The 18,433-nt window shown below is 43.1% G+C and overlaps 1 protein-coding gene across 2 annotated transcripts in view; it reads right to left on the bottom strand.

The window, feature by feature from the left end:
* The window catches only part of lrrc24 (leucine rich repeat containing 24), a 48,716-nt gene that overhangs the window by 27,563 nt on the left and 2,720 nt on the right, over positions 1-18,433 (bottom strand). Inside the window, exons 1-2 of one of the 2 annotated variants that reach the window (XM_063044631.1) lie at positions 11,787-12,023; positions 5,739-5,906 (exon numbers count right to left, since the gene is read on the bottom strand). In XM_063044631.1, coding sequence (XP_062900701.1) covers positions 5,739-5,888 — 150 coding nt within the window. In that variant the 5' untranslated portion in view covers positions 5,889-5,906; positions 11,787-12,023. Of the gene's footprint in view, positions 1-5,738; positions 5,907-11,786; positions 12,024-18,433 lie in introns of those variants that run through there. The other variant, XM_063044629.1, reaches the window with a different exon arrangement.

Below are 18,433 nucleotides of genomic sequence, written 5' to 3'. Positions count from 1 at the left end.
TCTCATCAGACACACTTTAAGAATATGGGCTCAGTTCAGAAAATGTAATGGTCCTCATGGTTTTTCTCTCTTTAGCCCTATTTTACACAATTATCTTTTCCTACCTTCTATGCAAGATTCAACATTTTACGACTGGCATAGAAAGGGTATGAGGCGCTTTGAAGATCTTTTCATTGGTAACCATTTTGCAACTTTTCAACAATTGTCTGTAAACTTTAATCTACCTAATACTCATTTCTTTAGATATCTTCAAATTAGACATTTCATTAACACTTTGATATCAAACATTCCTGAGATAAATGTTCTGGATTTGTTTCTTTGTATCAATCCATTGGGTAAAGGTTTAATTTCTTCTATTTGGGATAAGTTAGTGATTTTGAGGCGTGCCCCTTTCGATAAAATTAGAACTGCCTGGGAACAAGATGTAATTATCTCCTTATCTGATGTGGTTTGGGCTTTAATTCTTAAGTCAGTCAACTCAACCTCTCTATGTGCTCGCCACTGCCTTATGCAGTTTAAGGTTGTACACAGGGTTCACATGTCTAAAACTAAATTATCACGGTTTTATCCTGACATTAGTCCTGTCTGTGATAAGTGTAAAGGGGCTGAGGCTTCCCTTATTCATATGTTTTGCACCTAGAGAAATTTTGGAGAGAAGTTTTTTCAACCCTATCTCATATTCTTAATATGTTAGTCCTGACGAAGGGTCTCGGCCTGAAACGTCGACTGCGCCTCTTCCTATAGATGCTGCCTGGCCTGCTGCGTTCACCAGCAACTTTGATGTATGTTGCTCATATTCTTAATTGTCATTTAGAATTTAACCCTCTGGTTGCTCTTTTTGGCATCTTGGGTGATGTAAGTTTGCACTTGAGTCCCACTAAATGCCGAACATTATCTTCTGCCTCTCCCTTGGCTAGACGGTTGGTTCTCCTTAGGTGGAAAGATGCTGCCCCACCCACTCATGCTCAATGGCTGAGTGATATTATGGCCTGTTTAGACCTTGAAAAGATTAATTATTCACTTCTCAATTTGTACGTAAAGTTTCATAAGGTGTGGAGACCTTTTCTTGAATATTTTCACAGTTCTTCTTTAGGGTAAGTTTATCCTTTTTTTTGTTGCTACAATCTCTTACTTCCAGCTTTTTTTTGGTAAGTTATACGGTTTTTTGTTGTGAATTACATTATACTTTTGGTAGTTGGCATTATACTTTCTTTTTTCCTATATATGTTTACAGTTCTCTGGGGCTGAATGCTCCGATTGATTTTTTTCTTTTATATGCACAATGGTTGGCCTGGGTATTTCTTTTTTCAGTGGGAGGTTGGGGTGGATATTAATTTTACATACTTCTCTTTTGGGTGCTTTTTTTCCCTTATTTTTATGAATTACATATTGGATTTGTTTGTTTCGCACTGTATAAATCTCCATTTTGTTGTTGGGTTCTCCTTCTGTAGTTTCTTGTAGAAATGCATTAAAAAATTAATTTAAAAAAAGGAAGCGACGTCTAGTCTTATTATATGGGATACTTTTAAAGCATATATCCGGGGTCAAATTATTTCTTATACTGCAAACATCATTAAAAAAGTTAACAAAGAGAAAAACGAACCACCTAATTAGTTAAAACAACTGAACCATAAATATGCTTTGGTACCTGATCCTGAAACATATAAGACACGTATTGAAACCAAAGCTAAATATGATCTTCTTTTAACGTATCCAATTGAAAGCCAGCTTTTAAAAGATAGAAGTCAATTTTATACTCACGGAGATAAAACTGGTAAGCTACTGGCTAATCAATTGAAGCCATTTATAGCCAAGTGGCAAATTAAAGAAATACGTAAAATTAATAGGGACATGACAACTGACCACTTTGAAATTAATGACACTTTTAGGGAATTTTATTCCAAATCGTATAGTTCTGACTCTGTCAATGGTAATACTGCAATGAATAATTTTTTAGATCAATTAAATATTCCTAATCTTTCGATAGATGATCGTAGGCAATTGGATCAACCCATTTTCCAGGAGGAAAGTGCTCAGGCTATTCGAGAATTGCATTCTGGGAAATCCCCAGGACCCGATGGATACTCTGGAGAGTTTTATAAGGCTTTTTCCTCCTTTCTTATACCACACTTATGTTCTACCCTTACAGATTCCTTTAAGGTAGGAAGATTACCGCAGTCTTTTTATGAAGCTTCCATTTCGCTTATTCTCAAAAAGAATAAGAATCCTACTAAATGTTCTTCATATAGACCCATCTCTTTACTCAGTTTTGATACTAAAATTTTATCTAAAGTGTTGGCTCGCAGACTTGCAAATCAAAATTCTCATTTTAATATACGGCATTTGTTAAATGTTATGCACTCTCCATCCAAGGAAATATCGGAATGTGTGATATCTTTGGATGCGGAGAAGGCCTTTGACAGAGTTGAATGGAATTATCTACTTACATCCTTAGAAAAACTTAATTTTGGACCTAATTTTATTCATTGGATTAAATTACTCCACTCAGGTTCTTTCTAATCTTCAGAATTCTAAACCCTTTAAACTCCATCGTGGAACTAGACAAGGTTGTCCTTTGAGCCCTCTGCTTTTTGATTGGTATTAGAAACCTTAGCAATTGCTTTTCGAGAGCCTAAAGAAATTACTGGTATTTTAAGGAGAGGTACTATCCATAAAGTGTCGCTCTATGCTGATGACTTATTGCTTTTTACATCTAATGTTACAACCTCTTTACCATTTGTGTTCTGTTTACTGACTAATTTTAGTCAGTTATCAGGATATAAATTAAATTTACATAAGAGTGAACTGTTTCCTTTAAACAATTTAATATCAACTGATATTAACCTTTTAAAATTTTAAGAAAACAATTTACATAGGAGTAACAATTACTAAGAATTATAAAGATTTATTTAAGGAAAATTTTTTAACTTTAATGAATTATGTTTTAAAAAAAACTCTCTAATTGGTCATCTCTCTCTTTATCACTGATTGGCAAAATTAATTCTATTAAAATGAGTATCTATATAAATTTATATACCTTTTTCAAGCTGTGCCTGTTTTTATTCCTAAATCTTTTTTTGACTCTTTGGATTAAATTCTTTCTTCCTCTATATGGAAGAATAAAAAACCTCGTATAAATAAAGCTCACCTTCAAAAAACCACACAGAACAGAGGCTTTGCCTTACCCAATTTTAGGTTATATTATTGAGCAGTTAATATATGAAATATTACATTCTGGATATATTACATTAACCATGAGAATTGCCCTATATGGGTTTCTTTGGAAGTCAACTCTTATGAAATTTTCCATTATTTCTTTACTTGGATCCTCACTTCCTTTATCTTTAAATAAACTAACGGACAATGTGGTGGTCAAACATACTTTGAGGATTTGGTTACAGTTGAGAAAATATTTTGGTTTATTGAGATTCTCCCTCTTGAGTCCCATCTTTTCTAATTTTTTTTAAAACCATCTTTAATTGACTTATCTTTTGAAGAATGGGATAGATTGGGTATTAAGCGATTTCAGGATTTGTTTGATGGAGGGAATCTCTCTTCTTTTGTGCAACTTTCAACAAAATTTAACCTTTCCAGTACCCACTTTTTTCAATACTTACAGATTAGAGATTTTTTAAGATCTCAATTACATATATTTCCTACAAGTCCAGATAAGAATATAATAGATACAATTTTTAATCTGAAACCCTTTGACAATGGTTCAATATCTTACATTTACAGCCTGCTGTTGGGACTGAAAAATGCCTCTTTAGATAAAATTAAAGGAGACTGGGAAAAGGATTTACAGATTTCCATATCTGAAGAGAGCTGCAAGATTATTTTAAAATTGATTAATTTTTCATCATTATGTGCTCATCATTCTTTATTACAATTCAAAGTGGTACATAGAGTTCATATGTCTAAAGACAAGCTCTCTCGTTTCCACGCAGATATTTCCCCTTACTTTGATAGATGCACTAATGGAGTGGCCACACTAATTCATATGTTTTGGACATGTCCAAGCATTGAAAAATTTTGGCAAGATGTACTTCAAACTTTTACTGTACATTTCAATGTCAGCTTTAAGCCCAATCCTTTGACTGCCACGTTTGGTATTGTTGAGGATAGTGCTACAAAACTGAAGCCATCTAATTTGTGGGTATTGGCCTTTATGTCTCTTATAGCCAGAAGGGTGATCTTGATCAAGTGGAAGGAGGCTGCCCCACCCATTCATGTTCAATGGCTGTCTGTTGTTATGTTGTGCCTTGATCTAGAGAAGATTCGTTGTTCGATTTCTGATTCCAAACATGATTTTCTAATGTCATGGGGACACTTTCTGAGTTATTTTCACAATCTTTGAACTGTTATTAAAGTATGGATCTGAGCTATTATTATTATTATATCATATGGTAAGGTATTTCTTTTTTCCCCCCTTCTCTTCTTTTTACCAACCAGCTCATTTTGGTAGTGGGGGTAGATTTTTTAAATTAAAATACAATTATTTTATTTCATTTCATAATTGAATCATTTTTTTCTACATGATTGATTTGGAATATGGGATCCTGTGATCATATTACTGTGATTTAAATGTAATATAATTTGTATTACTTGTATCCTTAAGAATTCTGTATTTGTATTTATGCAATTTATATAATATTAATAAAAATATTGAAAGAGGAAAAGTCGTCCCAACCTGCCCAAGCTCTCCCCCTTGAGTCCTGGTAAATCTCTGCATTCTTTCTAGCCTAATAAGACATAAGAAACAGCAGGAGGAGGGCATCTGGCCCGTTGATCCTGTTCTGCCATCATGGCTGATCTGGCCATGGACTCATCTCCACCTACCTGCCTTTTCCCAATAACCCTTAACCCCTCTACTATGCAAAAATCTATCCAACTTCGTCTTAAATATAGTTATTGAGATAGTCTCGACTGCTTCATTGGGCAGAGTTCACCAGGTTCACCAGCCGCTGGGAAAAACAGTTCCTCCTCATCTCCATCCTAAGTCTACTCCCCCGAATCTTGAGGCTATGTCCCCTAGTTCTAGTCTCACCTACCAGTGGAAACAACTTTCCTGTCTCTATCTTATCCATCCCTTTCATAATTTTAAATGTCCCTACTGGATCTCCTCTCATTCTTCTGGATTCCAGTGAGTACAGTCCCAGGCGACTCAATCTCCCCTCATAGACTAAGCCCCTCATCTCTGGAATCAACCTGGTCAACCTCCTCTGCACCACCTCCGAAGCCAGTATATCCTTCCTCAAATACGGAGAACAGAATTGCACACAGTACTCCAGGTGTGGCCTCACCAGTACCCTGTACAGTTGCAGCATAACCCCCCTGCTCTTAAATTCAATCCCTCTGGCAATGAAGGCCAACATTCCATTTACCTTCTTGATAGCCTGCTGTACCTGCAAACCAGCCTTTTGTGATTCATGCACAAGCACTCCCAAGTCCCTCTGCACAGCAGCATGCTGCAATCTTTTACCATTTAAATAATAATCTGCTCTTCCATTTTTCCTTCCAAAGTGGATGACCTCGCCTTTACCAACATTATACACAATCTGCCCGACCCTTGCCCACTCACTTAACCTATCTACATCTCTCTGCAGATTCTCCGTATCTTCTGCACAATTTGCTTTTCCACGCAATTTAGTATCATCGACAAACTTAAGATACGCTACACTCGGTCCGCTCCTCCGGGTTGTTAATGGCAGGGCGCATCACTCACCTCAGGACCTTACCTGGGTAAAAGCAGGGATATTGGTTGGAACTGCCGTCAGACCCAGAGATCCACATTCCACCGTGGTACTGTAGCACCGGCATCCCACGAGGCAGCCCCAGGACCTAAAGACCTGGACACTGAGTAATACAAGTGTGGTGACGAAATCCATCCAGTCAGAATAGAGCGCCTGAGTGAAAAATTAACAACTGAGTTCTCCAACTTCCATGCAGATAGAGGTGAACAACAGGATTACAGGGATCGATCGAGTGGATAGCCAGAAATCTTTCTCCCCAGGGTGCAAATGACATTATTTTAAGTCGCTTGCAGGAAGTATGGTGGGCGGGGGGGGATCATCAGAGTGAGTTTTTTTTAAAAAAGCAACAAAGTGGTGGGTGCATGGAACACCTTGTGGAGGAGGCAGACACTTCAGAAACTTTTTTAAAAGCTCTTAGATAGGCACGCAGGTGATAGAAAAATGGAGAGCTACGTGGGAGGGAAGCATTAGATTGATCTTCAAGTAGGTTACAAGCACAACATTGTGGGCTGAAGGGCCTGTACTGTCCTATGTTCTATAATAAACCTGATTCTGACACTCCAGCCCTCCAAGGGGACCACAACTTTGTCATGGTTTGCAGGCTGGCTGTGTTGGCTGGAATCGTGGCTTTATGCTTTGGCTCTTGGTAGGGTCACTCCTGCCAAACAGGCCAAAGGGTAGAGGCCAGAGTAAGAGTGGTCCACTCGTCCTCCAGGTTTGGGGGTTCAGCTCAGGGCTAACAACCTTGATGGGTAAAACAAAACTGTTTTGGAAACAGCAATGAAAAACCCTTCTCCATCTGTGTGTGACAGTATTCCTGAGTCTCCACCTGGGACTTGCATGGCCGACAGCAGTGAAAACCGAGACGAAGCTACTGACACGATGAAGGAAGCCCTGAACACCGTCAGGGAAGGGGGACCTTCATTGGCTCCATCTCTGGCAGTGGAGAATGTATGCCAGTGGTGTAACGGGCAGTAGGTAAGTAAGTGATATCCCAGGCAGGATGCTGAGTGAGTTAGAGGTGCCTTCAGGAGGGTTCAGACATTTTGGTACCCTCAGTCAATTCCCCACCTCTGGGTCTCTAGCAATGGGCTGACTTTCCATCTCTCCCAGCCTGGCGGATCTCCTGTTTCCATCCAGGGGGTCAGTGTGGACATGGTGGAGGATTACAAATACCTGGGGATACGAATTGACAATAAACTGGACTGGTCAAAGAACACTGAGGCTATCTATAAGAAGGGTCAGAGCAGTCTCTATTTCCTGAGGAGACTGAGGTCCTTTAACATCTGCCGGACGATGCTGAGGATGTTCTACGAGTCGGTGGTGGCCAGTGCTATCATGTTTGCTGTTGTGTGCTGGGGCAGCAGGCTAAGGGTAGCAGACACCAGCAGGATCAACAAACTCATTTGTAAGGCCAGTGATGTTGTGGGGATGGAACTGGACTCTCTCACGGTGGTGTCTGAAAAGAGGATGCAGTCTAAGTTGCATGCCATCTTGGTCAATGTCTCCCATCCACTACATAATGTACTGGGTGGGCACAGGAGTACATTCAGCCAGAGACTCATTCCTCCGAGATGCAACACAGAGCGTCATAGGAAGTCATTCCTGCCTGTGGCCATCAAACTTTACAACTCCTCCCTTGGAGGGTCAGACACCCTGAGCCCTGGACTTATTTCCTGCATAAATAATTTACATATTACTATTTAACTATTTATGGTTTTATTACTATTTATTATTTATGGTGCAACTGTAATGAAAACCAATTTCCCCCGGGATCAATAAAGTATGACTACTACTACTACAACATTGCTCTCAACGCCCTTCAGTATAATGTTTACTTTACTGAGAGATACAGCATGATAACAGGGCCTTCCGACCAAATAAGCCCAACTGCCCAGTTACAGCACGTGAACCAATTAACCTGTGGACCTGGACATCTTTGGAGCGTGGGAGGAAACCGGAGCACCTGGAGGAAGACTGCACAGATTCCTCCTTACAGATCGCGGTTCAATTGAACTTGAATTGTTGACACTGTTATAGCGTTATAACGGTGCCACCCAAAGATAAAATTCAGGGTCAAAATTAAATATCATCTATAAAAAATGAATCTCTCTGCAGATTTTCTTTCAAAGGAACTTCCACCTTTCCATATATCCAGCTCCCAACTTGAAGGAAGCGTTACAAAAATTGGTACATTGGTTTAATAATTTTGACGTCTTGAGCAAATTCAGCAGAAACTTGTGTTGTCCTTTCCATCCTCCACTGGATTGATTTATCGAATACACTCACGACCACGTTACCGTTTGGTATTCCCTCTGACGGGGATGAGGTGATTTACACTTCTAATTCTGTCCGCTGGTTTCACACACTTCCTTTCCTGCATGTCCAAACTGTCACTGCAACATCCTCTTTCTGAATGTCAGATCTAATAGGTGGTGTTATCACACAAACCATCACGAGGTTTGATAAGTCTCTCACGTAGCGCAAGTCAATTTTATTTCTGTCGGATGGCGTAAACATCGATTTTTCCGACTTCCTGTAATTTCTCCCCCTCTCCCCTCTCTCTCTCCATTCCTCATTCTGGTTCCCCTCTCACCATTTTGCTTCCCCTCACCTCCCTCTGGTTCCCCTCCTCCTTCCTTTTCTCCCATGGTCCACTCTCCTCTCCTATCAGATTCCTCCTTGTTCAGCTCTTTACTTTTTCCACCTATCACCTCTCAGCTTCTTACATCATCCCCCCTCCTCCCTCACCTGAACACTTTCCCCTTCACCTGGTCTCACCTATCACCTGCCAGGTTGTCCTGCTTTCCCCTCCCTCCACCCTCTTATTCTGGCTTCTTTCCGATTGTGATGAAGGGTCTCAGCCTGAAATGTCGGCTGTTTATTCCCTGCACTGATGCTGCCTGACCTGCTGAGTGCCTCCAGCATTTTGTGCGTGTATATCCTTCTCTGTATATCCAAGAGCCTCCAAAATGCTCCAGTGCTATCTGCCCCTCACACCGTATCTGGCAGTGCATTCCGGGAACCCACCACTCAAAGTTCAAGCTTATTCAACTGTACACATTATACAGTGAGAACAAAACAATGTTCCTCTGGGATCAAGGTGGTGGAAAGCACAGATCACATACAGCACTTAAAAAATAATATTAACAGGTAATACAAATATTCTCTGGATGTGCAAGTTGACATAAAGTACATTTGACATTTTGTTAAATGTACAACAGTACAATGCTACAGGCACTGTCATTAAAATGTGCCCAGGGTGGTAGCAGGGTGTTCAGGAGTCTCACTGCCTGGGGGAAGACGTTTTTAACCCAGCCTGACAGTCCTTGTTCTAATTCTGTGGTACCTTCTGCCTGATGGTAGGAGATTAAAGAGATTGTGTGTCCTTGACAATGTACTCTCTGTTTAAAAAAAACCTGTCCCACACATCTCCTTTGTACTTTCCCCCTCTCACCTTAAATACATGCCTGCGAGCTTTCAATGCTTTAATCCTGGGGAAAAGATACAGGCCGTCTACTCTCGTTATGTCTTTCATAATTAATTTTCCCTCAGTCTCTGCCACTCAGGAGAAAACAGAGACAGTTTGTCCAACTTCTCCTCCAAAAGTCCTTCAAACCAGGCAGCCTCCTTGTAAGCATCATGTCCACACCCTTCCTATAACGAGACGACCAGAAATAAAACCAATACTCTAAATGGAGCAGAACTAGAGTTTTGTTTAAAAACTATAACATTGACTTTTGAACTCAATGCCTTGACTAATGAAGGCACTGAGTCAGCGGTGAGAAAGGTAAATGCAATGTTTGCATTCACTTCGAGAGGGCTAGAATACAGGAGGATGTAATGCTGAGGCTTTAAGAAGGCATTGGTTAGACCACACTTGGAGTATGTGAGCAATTTTGGGCCCCTTATCTGAGAAAGAGATGTGCTAGTATTGGAGAAGGTCCAGAGGGGGTTTACAAGAATGATCCCATGAATGATAGGATTAATGATGAGCATTTGATAGCACTGGGCCTGTACTCACTGGAGTAAGAAAAATGGTGGTGGGGGGGGAAATCACATTGAAACCTACTGAGTATTCAAAAGGCCCAGATAGAGTGGATGTGGAGAGGATGTATACAATAGTGAGAAAGTAGGACCACAAGGCACAGCCTCAGAATTCAAGGACGTCCCTTTAGAACAGAGATGAGGAGTTTTTTTTTTAGCCAGAAGATGGTGAATCTATGGAATTCATTGCCACAGATGGATGTGGAGGCCAAGTCATTGGGAAAGCAGAGGTTGATAGCTTATTGATTAGTAAGGGTGTCAAAGGATACAGGGAGAAGGCAGGAAAATGGGGGTTGAGATGGTAGTAGATCAGTCATGATGGAACAGACTTAATGGGCCGAATGGCCTAATTTTGAAGTTTTAAGCACGCTGCTTTTAGGGGGCATGTATCTGGACCATGAGATCCCTCAGTCCATTAACACTCAAGGATTCCACCATAGGTGCACAATGGGTCAGTGAATGCACTGGCTGAATGGCCTGTTCTCTTGTTGTGTAATTCAAAGACAAAAGTAAACCCTATCCCATTCCAGGCACGACCACTCTCTGTGTAAAAACAAGGCCTACATTAACCACACTTCTCTCACAAGAACTGGATTCAGACTGCACAGAAATCATACGGCGTGTTGGCCTTCATCAGTCAGAGGGATTGCGTTCAAGTCTCGAGAGGTAACGATGCAGCTCTATAAAACTCTGGTTAGACCACATTTGGATTATTGTGTTCAGTTCTGGTTGCCTCACTATAGGAAGGATAAGGAAGCTTTAGAGAGGGTGCAGAGGAGATACCCCGGGATACTTGCAGCCTGGATTTGGAGAGCATGTCTTATGAGGGCAGATTGAATGAGTGAGGGCTTTTCTCTTTGGAGTGGAGGAGGATGAGAGGTGATTTGTTAGAGGTGTACAAGATGATAAGAGGCATAGATAGATTGGACAGCCAGAGACTTTTTCACAGGGCAGAAATGGCTAATATGAGAGGGCATAATTTTTAAGATGATTGGAGGAAATTATAGGGAGCAAGGGAATGAAGTCAGATTACGTTTTTTTTACGTGGAGAGTGGTGAGTGTGTGGATCGCACTGTCAGAGGCAGTGGTAGAGGCAAATACATTAGGGACATTTAAGAAACTTAGACACATGGATGATAGAAAAATGGAGGTTATGTGGGAAGGAAGGGTTAGGTTGATCTTGGAGTAGGTTTAAAGGTTAGCATAACATTGTGGGTCGAAGGGCCTGTACTGTGCTGTACTGCTCAATAGTACTCTAAAATCATCCACTCTACTCTCATTTATTGGCTGCAAAACAACAAATTAGATGTGATATAAAACAGTGGAAATAATCCAGATTCTGATTTGTTTTGTTGTGTAGCCTCGCCGACCTCAGCAACTGAAGTGTCTGACTCGGACTGAACCAACCCACACTACACAGAGTCTGTAAATCCATGACAGTGCCTATCTCTCCCTCCTTCACCCCCACCCCCACCATCACAGACCCTTGAAACTTGCCTGGACCTCCCTCCTCTGGGAGAGTCTGATGCCTCTTCCTGTACCGGCCCTTCTTGAAAGATCCTGATCTTTGACCAATTGCTCCCTCACACCCAATAATGGAAGATTAGAAAGCTTAGCTTTATTTGTCACAAGTACATTAAAAACACACAGTGAAACGCATTGTTTTTGTTAATGACTGATGCAGTCTGAGGACGTGCTGGGGGCAGTCTGCAAGCGTCACCTCACTTCCAGCACCAACATAACATGCCCACAACTTACTAACCATAACCTGTACGTCTTTGGACTGTGGGAGGAAACCAGAGCACCCGGAGGAAACCCACACAGTCAGAGGGAGAATGTACAAACTTTGTTACAGACAGCAGCTGGAATTGGACCCCAAATTTCTGATCACTGGCACAGTAAAGCTTTATGCTAATAGGTATGGAACTGTGCAGCACGTACTACGAGAAGGAGAAAATATTATTTTAAAGAGTATAGTCTGCTTGCCTGTTCCTTGTGGAGAACTTTGCCTTTTCGCCCAGCCCTATGGATTGTCCAGAAATTGATGGTTTTGTTCTGGCAGGCTCCGCCAGCAGCACAGGACCTCGCCCTGTCTCAAAGTCCAGGCCCGTCACACCACGCAGTGCTGAGACAGAGGGCTCAGTGTCTGCTCAATTCCACAGGGACGCTTCTGATCTCAGTGCTCAGCGTTACTGACAAACAACCGGCAGGATCGAATGGCAGCTCACACCACTCCTTCCTCTCGCGTCTCTCACCCACCCGTCCTCTCACACACAGTCTCCACCCCTCCGTCTCATCATCGTACCCTACACCACCTCTCTTCAATCACCCTCCCCTCTCACACACACCCTTCCCTGTCTCCTCCCCTCCCTCTCATCATCGTACCCTACACATCTCCCCAATCACCCACCCCTCCACTCACACACACCTTTCAGTCTCCAACCCCCCTCATCATCGTACCCTACATCACCTCTCCTCAATCACCCTCCCCTCCCCAATCACCCACCTCTCCTCTCACAAACACACTCCCAATCACCCTCCACTCACCAAATGCCCACCCCAATCGACACCCCACCCCTCCCCTCGGCAGCACAATCCCCCTCACTTCCCCAATCACCCTCCCTACCCTCACAAGCCCCCTCCACAATTGCCTGCCACACCCCTCCCCTCCTCAATCCTCCTGCCCTCCCCTCCACAATCCCCCTCCCCAATCACTTTCCCCCTCCCCTCCACAATCCCCCAATTGCTTTCCCCCTCCCCTCTGCTCAACAATCACCCTCTCCTCCCCTCCGCTCCCCTCCTCAATCCCCCTGCCCTGCCCTCCCCTCCACAATCCCCCTCCCCAATCGCTCCCCCCGCCTACAATCTCTGAAGACCAACGCTAAACAATCTAGGAACAGCTTCTTTCCCTCCGGCATCAGATTTCTGAACGTTTGAACACTCCCTCACTATTCCCCCTTTGCCATGTTAGTATTTGTAACATACTGTGATTTTTAATTCTTTGCACTGTACTGCTGTCACAAAAAATACAAACTTAGTGACACAGGTCATAAATGATAATGAATGACAGCAAACCTGACCAAGCATCGCACCCATCCCCCCGCCTTCCTTTAACCCGTTCACTCTTCCCCATCCACCTGCTGCCCTCACCCCTGCCTCTTCTGTTCCCTCTCCCTCCCCTCCTCTCTTACTCTGCATCAGAGTCATAGGAAAGTACCGCACAGAAACTGGCCCTTTGTCACGTCTAGTCCATGCCAATCCATTCAAATACCCTGCTCCCATCGACCTGCACTCCATACTCCAACCATCCATGTACCTATCCAAACTTCTCTTAAGTGTTGAAATCGAGCTCGCATGCACCACTTGTGCTGGCAGCTCATTCCACACTCTCACGACCCTCCGAGTGAAAGTTTCCCCTCATGTTCCCCTTAAACTTTTCACCTTTCACCCTTTAACTCATGACCTCTAGTTGTAGTCTCACCCAACCTCACTGGAAAAAGGCTACTCACATTTACCCTATCCATACCCCTCAATTTTCTATATCTTTAATCAAATCACCTCTCAATCTTCTACATTCAAAATGAATAAAGTCCTATTCAATCTTTCCTTATAGCTCAGGTCTTCCAGTCCCAGCAACATCTTTGCAAATTTTCTTGGTACTTTATCAACCTTATTTACATCTTCCTGTAGGTATGTGGCCATAATTGCACATAATTCTCCAAATTCAGCCTCCCAACCTTTTTTCCTTCTTCCCCACCCCTCTATCCCCTTTCCCTCCATCCTAAGTAAAGGCATCCGTTAGTCTTGCGAGACCATGGATTTGCGCCTGGAAAGTCTTCACTCTCCAGGGCGCAGGCCTGGGCAAGGTTGTATGGAAGACCAGCAGTTGCCCATGCTGCAAGTCTCCCCTCTCCATGACACTAATGTTGGCCAAGGGAAGGGCATTAGGACCCATACAGCTTGGGACCAGTGTCGTCGCAGAGCAATGTGTGATTAAGTGCCTTGCTCAAAGACACAACATGTTCCATCAGCTGGGGCTCAAACTCACAACCTTCAGGTAGCTAGTCCAATGCCTTAACCACTTGGCCACGTCCCTCTATCCTACCCAACACACAAAACATTTCCCCCAGCTCTCCCTACCTATCTTCCTGAAACATTAGTTTTATCTGTTACATGCACATCGAACAAACAGCAAGATGCACTGTTAGTGTCAACGACCAACACAGTCCAAGAATGTGCTGGGGGCAGCCGGCAAGTCTCACCGTGCTTCCGGGCCAACATGACATGCCCATAGTGCACTAACCCTAACCTGTACATCTTTGGAATGTGGGAGGAAACTGGAGCACCCAGAGGAAACCGGAGCACCCAGAGGAAACCCACGCGATCATGGGGGAATCTACAAACTTCTTACAGACAGCATCAAGAATTGAACCTGGGTCGCTTGGGCAGTCAAGTGTTGTGCTAACTGCTGCCGTGCCACCCCAAGGTGCCAGCCCACGCCCATTTACCCCTCTTTTCATCTCTCTCCCACCATCCCACTCTCTTCCACTCCCTCCCCTCCCACTCCCTGTTTCCAGTCATAGAACATTCTACAACCCCTTCCCTTTACTTCTCCCACTTCTACTGAACCCCACCACTCTCTCTTCTCTGCGGAATACTGAAAGCTCCAGATGGATCTTACGTTTCCAATAGTGGGGGAGTTGAGGACCACAGGGCACAGCATCAGAATAGAGGGATGCCTCTTTAGAGCAGAGATGAGGTGGAATTTATTTTGCTAGAAGGTGGTGAATCTGTGGAATTCGTTTCCACAGACGGCTATGGAGGCTAAGTTATTTGGTGTATTTAAAGCAGAGGTTGATGGATTCTTGATTAGTAAGAGTGTTAAAGATTACAGGGTGAAGGCTGGACAACGGGGCTGTGAGGGATAATAAATAAATACAATCAGAGTAAATAACTGTCTAGACTGCTCAGTAAAGCAGCCAGCATAATCAAAGACTCTCCCCGCATCTGATATTCTCTCTCCTACTTCCTCCCATCAGGCAGGAGAGAAAAAAAGACTGACAGCGCGTACTGTGAGCTTCAAGTACAGCTTTTATCCCACTTGTACGATTAGATCAAAGTTCAGAGTAAATCTATTATCAAAGTACTGTACACCTATTTCACCATATACGACCAAGATTCATTTTCTTGCAGGAATATTCAGTAAATATTCTTTTCATGATTTTTATTAACGACCTGGATGTGGGGGTAGAAGTGTGGGTTGGCAAGTTTGCAGACGACACAAAGGTTGGTGGTGTTGTAGATAGTGTAGAGGATTGTCGAAGATTACAGAGAGACATTGGTAGGATGCAGAAGTGGGCCGAGAAGTGGCAGATGGAGTTCAACCAGGAGAAGTGTGAGGTGGTACACTTTGGAAGGACAAACTCCAAGGCAGAGTACAAAGTAAATGGCAGGATACTTGGTAGTGTGGAGGAACAGAGGGATCTGGAGGTATATGTCCACAGATCCCTGAAAGATGCCTCACAGGTGGATAGGGTAGTCAAGAAAGCTTATGGGGTATTAGCTTTCATAAGTCGAGGGATAGAGTTTAACAGTCGCGATGTAATGATGCAGCTCTATAAAACTCTGGTTAGGGCACACTTGGAGTACTGTGTCCAGTTCTGGTCGCCTCACTATAGGAAGGATGTGGAAGCATTAGAAAGGGTACAGAGGAGATTTACCAGGATGCTGCCTGGTTTAGAGAGTATGCATTATGATCAGAGATTAAGGGAGCTAGGGCTTTACTCTTTGGAGAGAAAGAGGATGAGAGGAAACATGATAGAGGTGTACAAGATATTAAGAGGAATAGATAGAGTGGATAGCCAGCGCCTCTTCCCCAGGGCACCACTGCTCAATACAAGAGGACATGGCTTTAAGGTAAGGGGTGGGAAGTTCAAGGGGGATACTAGAGGAAGGTTTTTTACTCAGAGAGTGGTTGGTGCGTGGAATGCACTGCCTGAGTCAGTGGTGGAGGCAGATACACTGGTGAAGTTTAAGAGACTACTAGACAGGTATATGGAGGAATTTAAGGTGGGGGCTTATATGGGAGGCAGGGTTTGAGGGTCAGCACAACATTGTGGGCCGAAGGGCCTGTACTGTGCTGTACTATTCTATGTTTTTTAAATGTAAGAAACGTAACTGAATCAATGAAAGACCACACCCAACAGGACAGACAACCGATGTGCAAAAGACAACAAATTGTGGAAACAGAAAATACAAAAAAGAAATAATAATAATAAATAAACATGCAATAAATATCAAGGACATGAGATGAAAAGCCCTTGAAAGTGAGTCCATAGATTGTGGGAACAGTTCAGTGGTGTGGCAAGCGAAGTTGAGTGGAGCTATCCACTTTGGTTCAAGAGCCTGATGGTTGAGGGGTGATGACTGTTCCTGAAGCTGGTGGTGTGGGTCCCCAGGTTCCTGTACCACCTTCCTGATGGCAGCAGCAAGAAGAGAGCATGACCTGGGCAGTGGGGTTCTTAATCTTAAACTGCATTCTTCATCTCATAACGATCTTGCACTTGACCGTTCAGCAAACAGTGCAGTGCAGGTAGCTTTAACACTTCATTCCACAATCTGTTCTTGTTCTGCCTCAAAGCAGTGTGAAATGATCTGATCTGTATGAACAGTATGCAAGACAAACTTTTGACCGCATCTGGGTACATGTGACAATAATAAACCAATTCCAATAAGTTCACGTGTTACCACAGCAGGAGAGCTGATGAATGAGGAGATTGAAAGTGCCAGTCCCAGAAGGACCTGTCAAAGGGAAACACTCATAGGTTTGAGTTGACAGGCTGAGACACTCCTTTCAAACGGCTCATGTATAGAAGAGTAGAGTGGTTTTATTGTGACAGGCTCCATTGGGAGCTGAGTGTTGTGAGCACCAGCTGGGAGAGTGTGTCTAATAAATTCAAGATTGTTTAATATCATTTCCAGTACAAAAGAACAAAATAATCATTACTCCAGGTCCAAAGCAGTATAAAACAATGTATGATAGAAACTCAATAATCATAATAAAAACAATAAATATATCAGTCTGTCCATAAAGTAACTCTAGCCACAGGAGTGTCTGTACATAAGGCGACAGACAGGAAATGATAAAGTAGTAGTCGATTGGTGGGTGGAGGCATTGATCAGCCTTACTGCTTGGGGAAAGAAACTGGTTTTGAGTCTGGTGGTCCTGGTGTGGATGGTACGTAGCCTTCTCCCTGATGGGAGTGGGACAAACAGTCCATGAGCAGGGTGTTACCGGCCCTTTTCCTGCACATGTTCTTGATGGCGGGCAGGCAGCTCAATCAACACCCTTCCCTCACAACTGCTCTGATAGTTCTTCAACTACCCCACCCTCCACTCTGGAGCTCTGCCCCCTTCATCTTCCGGTCTTTCACATTAACTTTACTCGTCATTGAATAATGGAGAAAAGTGTGATATGTGCATCAATCACCAACACATGGAGACTCTACACTGAGAAGCCGTGGGATCTTTGTACAGTATAAAGCACAAAGGACCCTGGAAATGGCAGCACAGGTAGATAAAACCTTCATTAGCCAGGTATACCTGAGGACATCCTTTTAACGATGGTTTAGAGACGTCTAAGGAGTGTTGGCGCGTAAGTAAACGCATCAGTTAGTCTTGCGAGACCATTGATCTGCGCCTGGACCAAGTGGCCAAGTGGTTAAGGTGTTCGTCTAGTGATCTGAAGGTCACTAGTTCGAGCCTTGGCTGAGGCAGCGTGTTGTGTCCTTGAGCAAGGCACTTAACCACACATTGCTCTGCGACAAAACCGGTGCCAAGCTGTATGGGTCCTAATGCCCTTCCCTTGGACAACATTGGTGGCGTGGAGAGGGGAGACTTGCAGCATGGGCAACTGCCATACAACCTTGCCCAGGCCTGCACCCTGGAAACCTTCCGAGGTGCAAATCCGTCGTCTCATGAGACTAACGGATGCCTATATATAATATGTATGGAACATCAAAGGTAGGTTTTTTTAAAAACACAGAGTGGTGGTCGAGGCAGCTAGATTAAGGACATTTAAAAAATTCAGAATCAGAATCAGGTTTATAATCACCCGCATGTGACATGAAATTTGTTAACTTAGCAGCAGTTCAATGCAATACGTAATCCAGCAGAGAAAAATAAAATAAAAATAATAATAATAAAACAAGTAAATCAATTACATATATTGAATAGATTTTTTAAAATGTGCAAAAACAGAAATACTATATATTTAAAAAAAAGTGAGGTAGTGTCCAAAGATTCAATGTCCATTTAGGAATCAGATGGCAGAGGGGAAGAAGCTGTTCCTGAATCGCTGAGTGTGTGCCTTCAGGCTTCTGTACCTCCTACCTGATGGTAACAGTGAGAAAAGGGCATCCCCTGGGTGCTGGAGGTCCTTAATAATGGACGCCGCCTTTCTGAGATACCGCTCTCTAAAGATGTACTGGGTACTTTGTAGGCTAGTACCCAAGATGGAGCTGACTAGATTTACAACCTTCTACAACTTCTTTCGGTCCTGTGCAGTAGCCCCTCCATACCAGACAGTGATGCAGCCTGTCAGAATGCTCTCCACAGTACAACTATAGAAGTTT

The sequence above is a fragment of the Mobula hypostoma genome, chromosome 3, assembly GCF_963921235.1.
Source record: "Mobula hypostoma chromosome 3, sMobHyp1.1, whole genome shotgun sequence".
Lineage (NCBI taxonomy): Eukaryota > Metazoa > Chordata > Chondrichthyes > Myliobatiformes > Myliobatidae > Mobula > Mobula hypostoma.
This window is presented reverse-complemented; position numbering and strand designations above follow the sequence as displayed.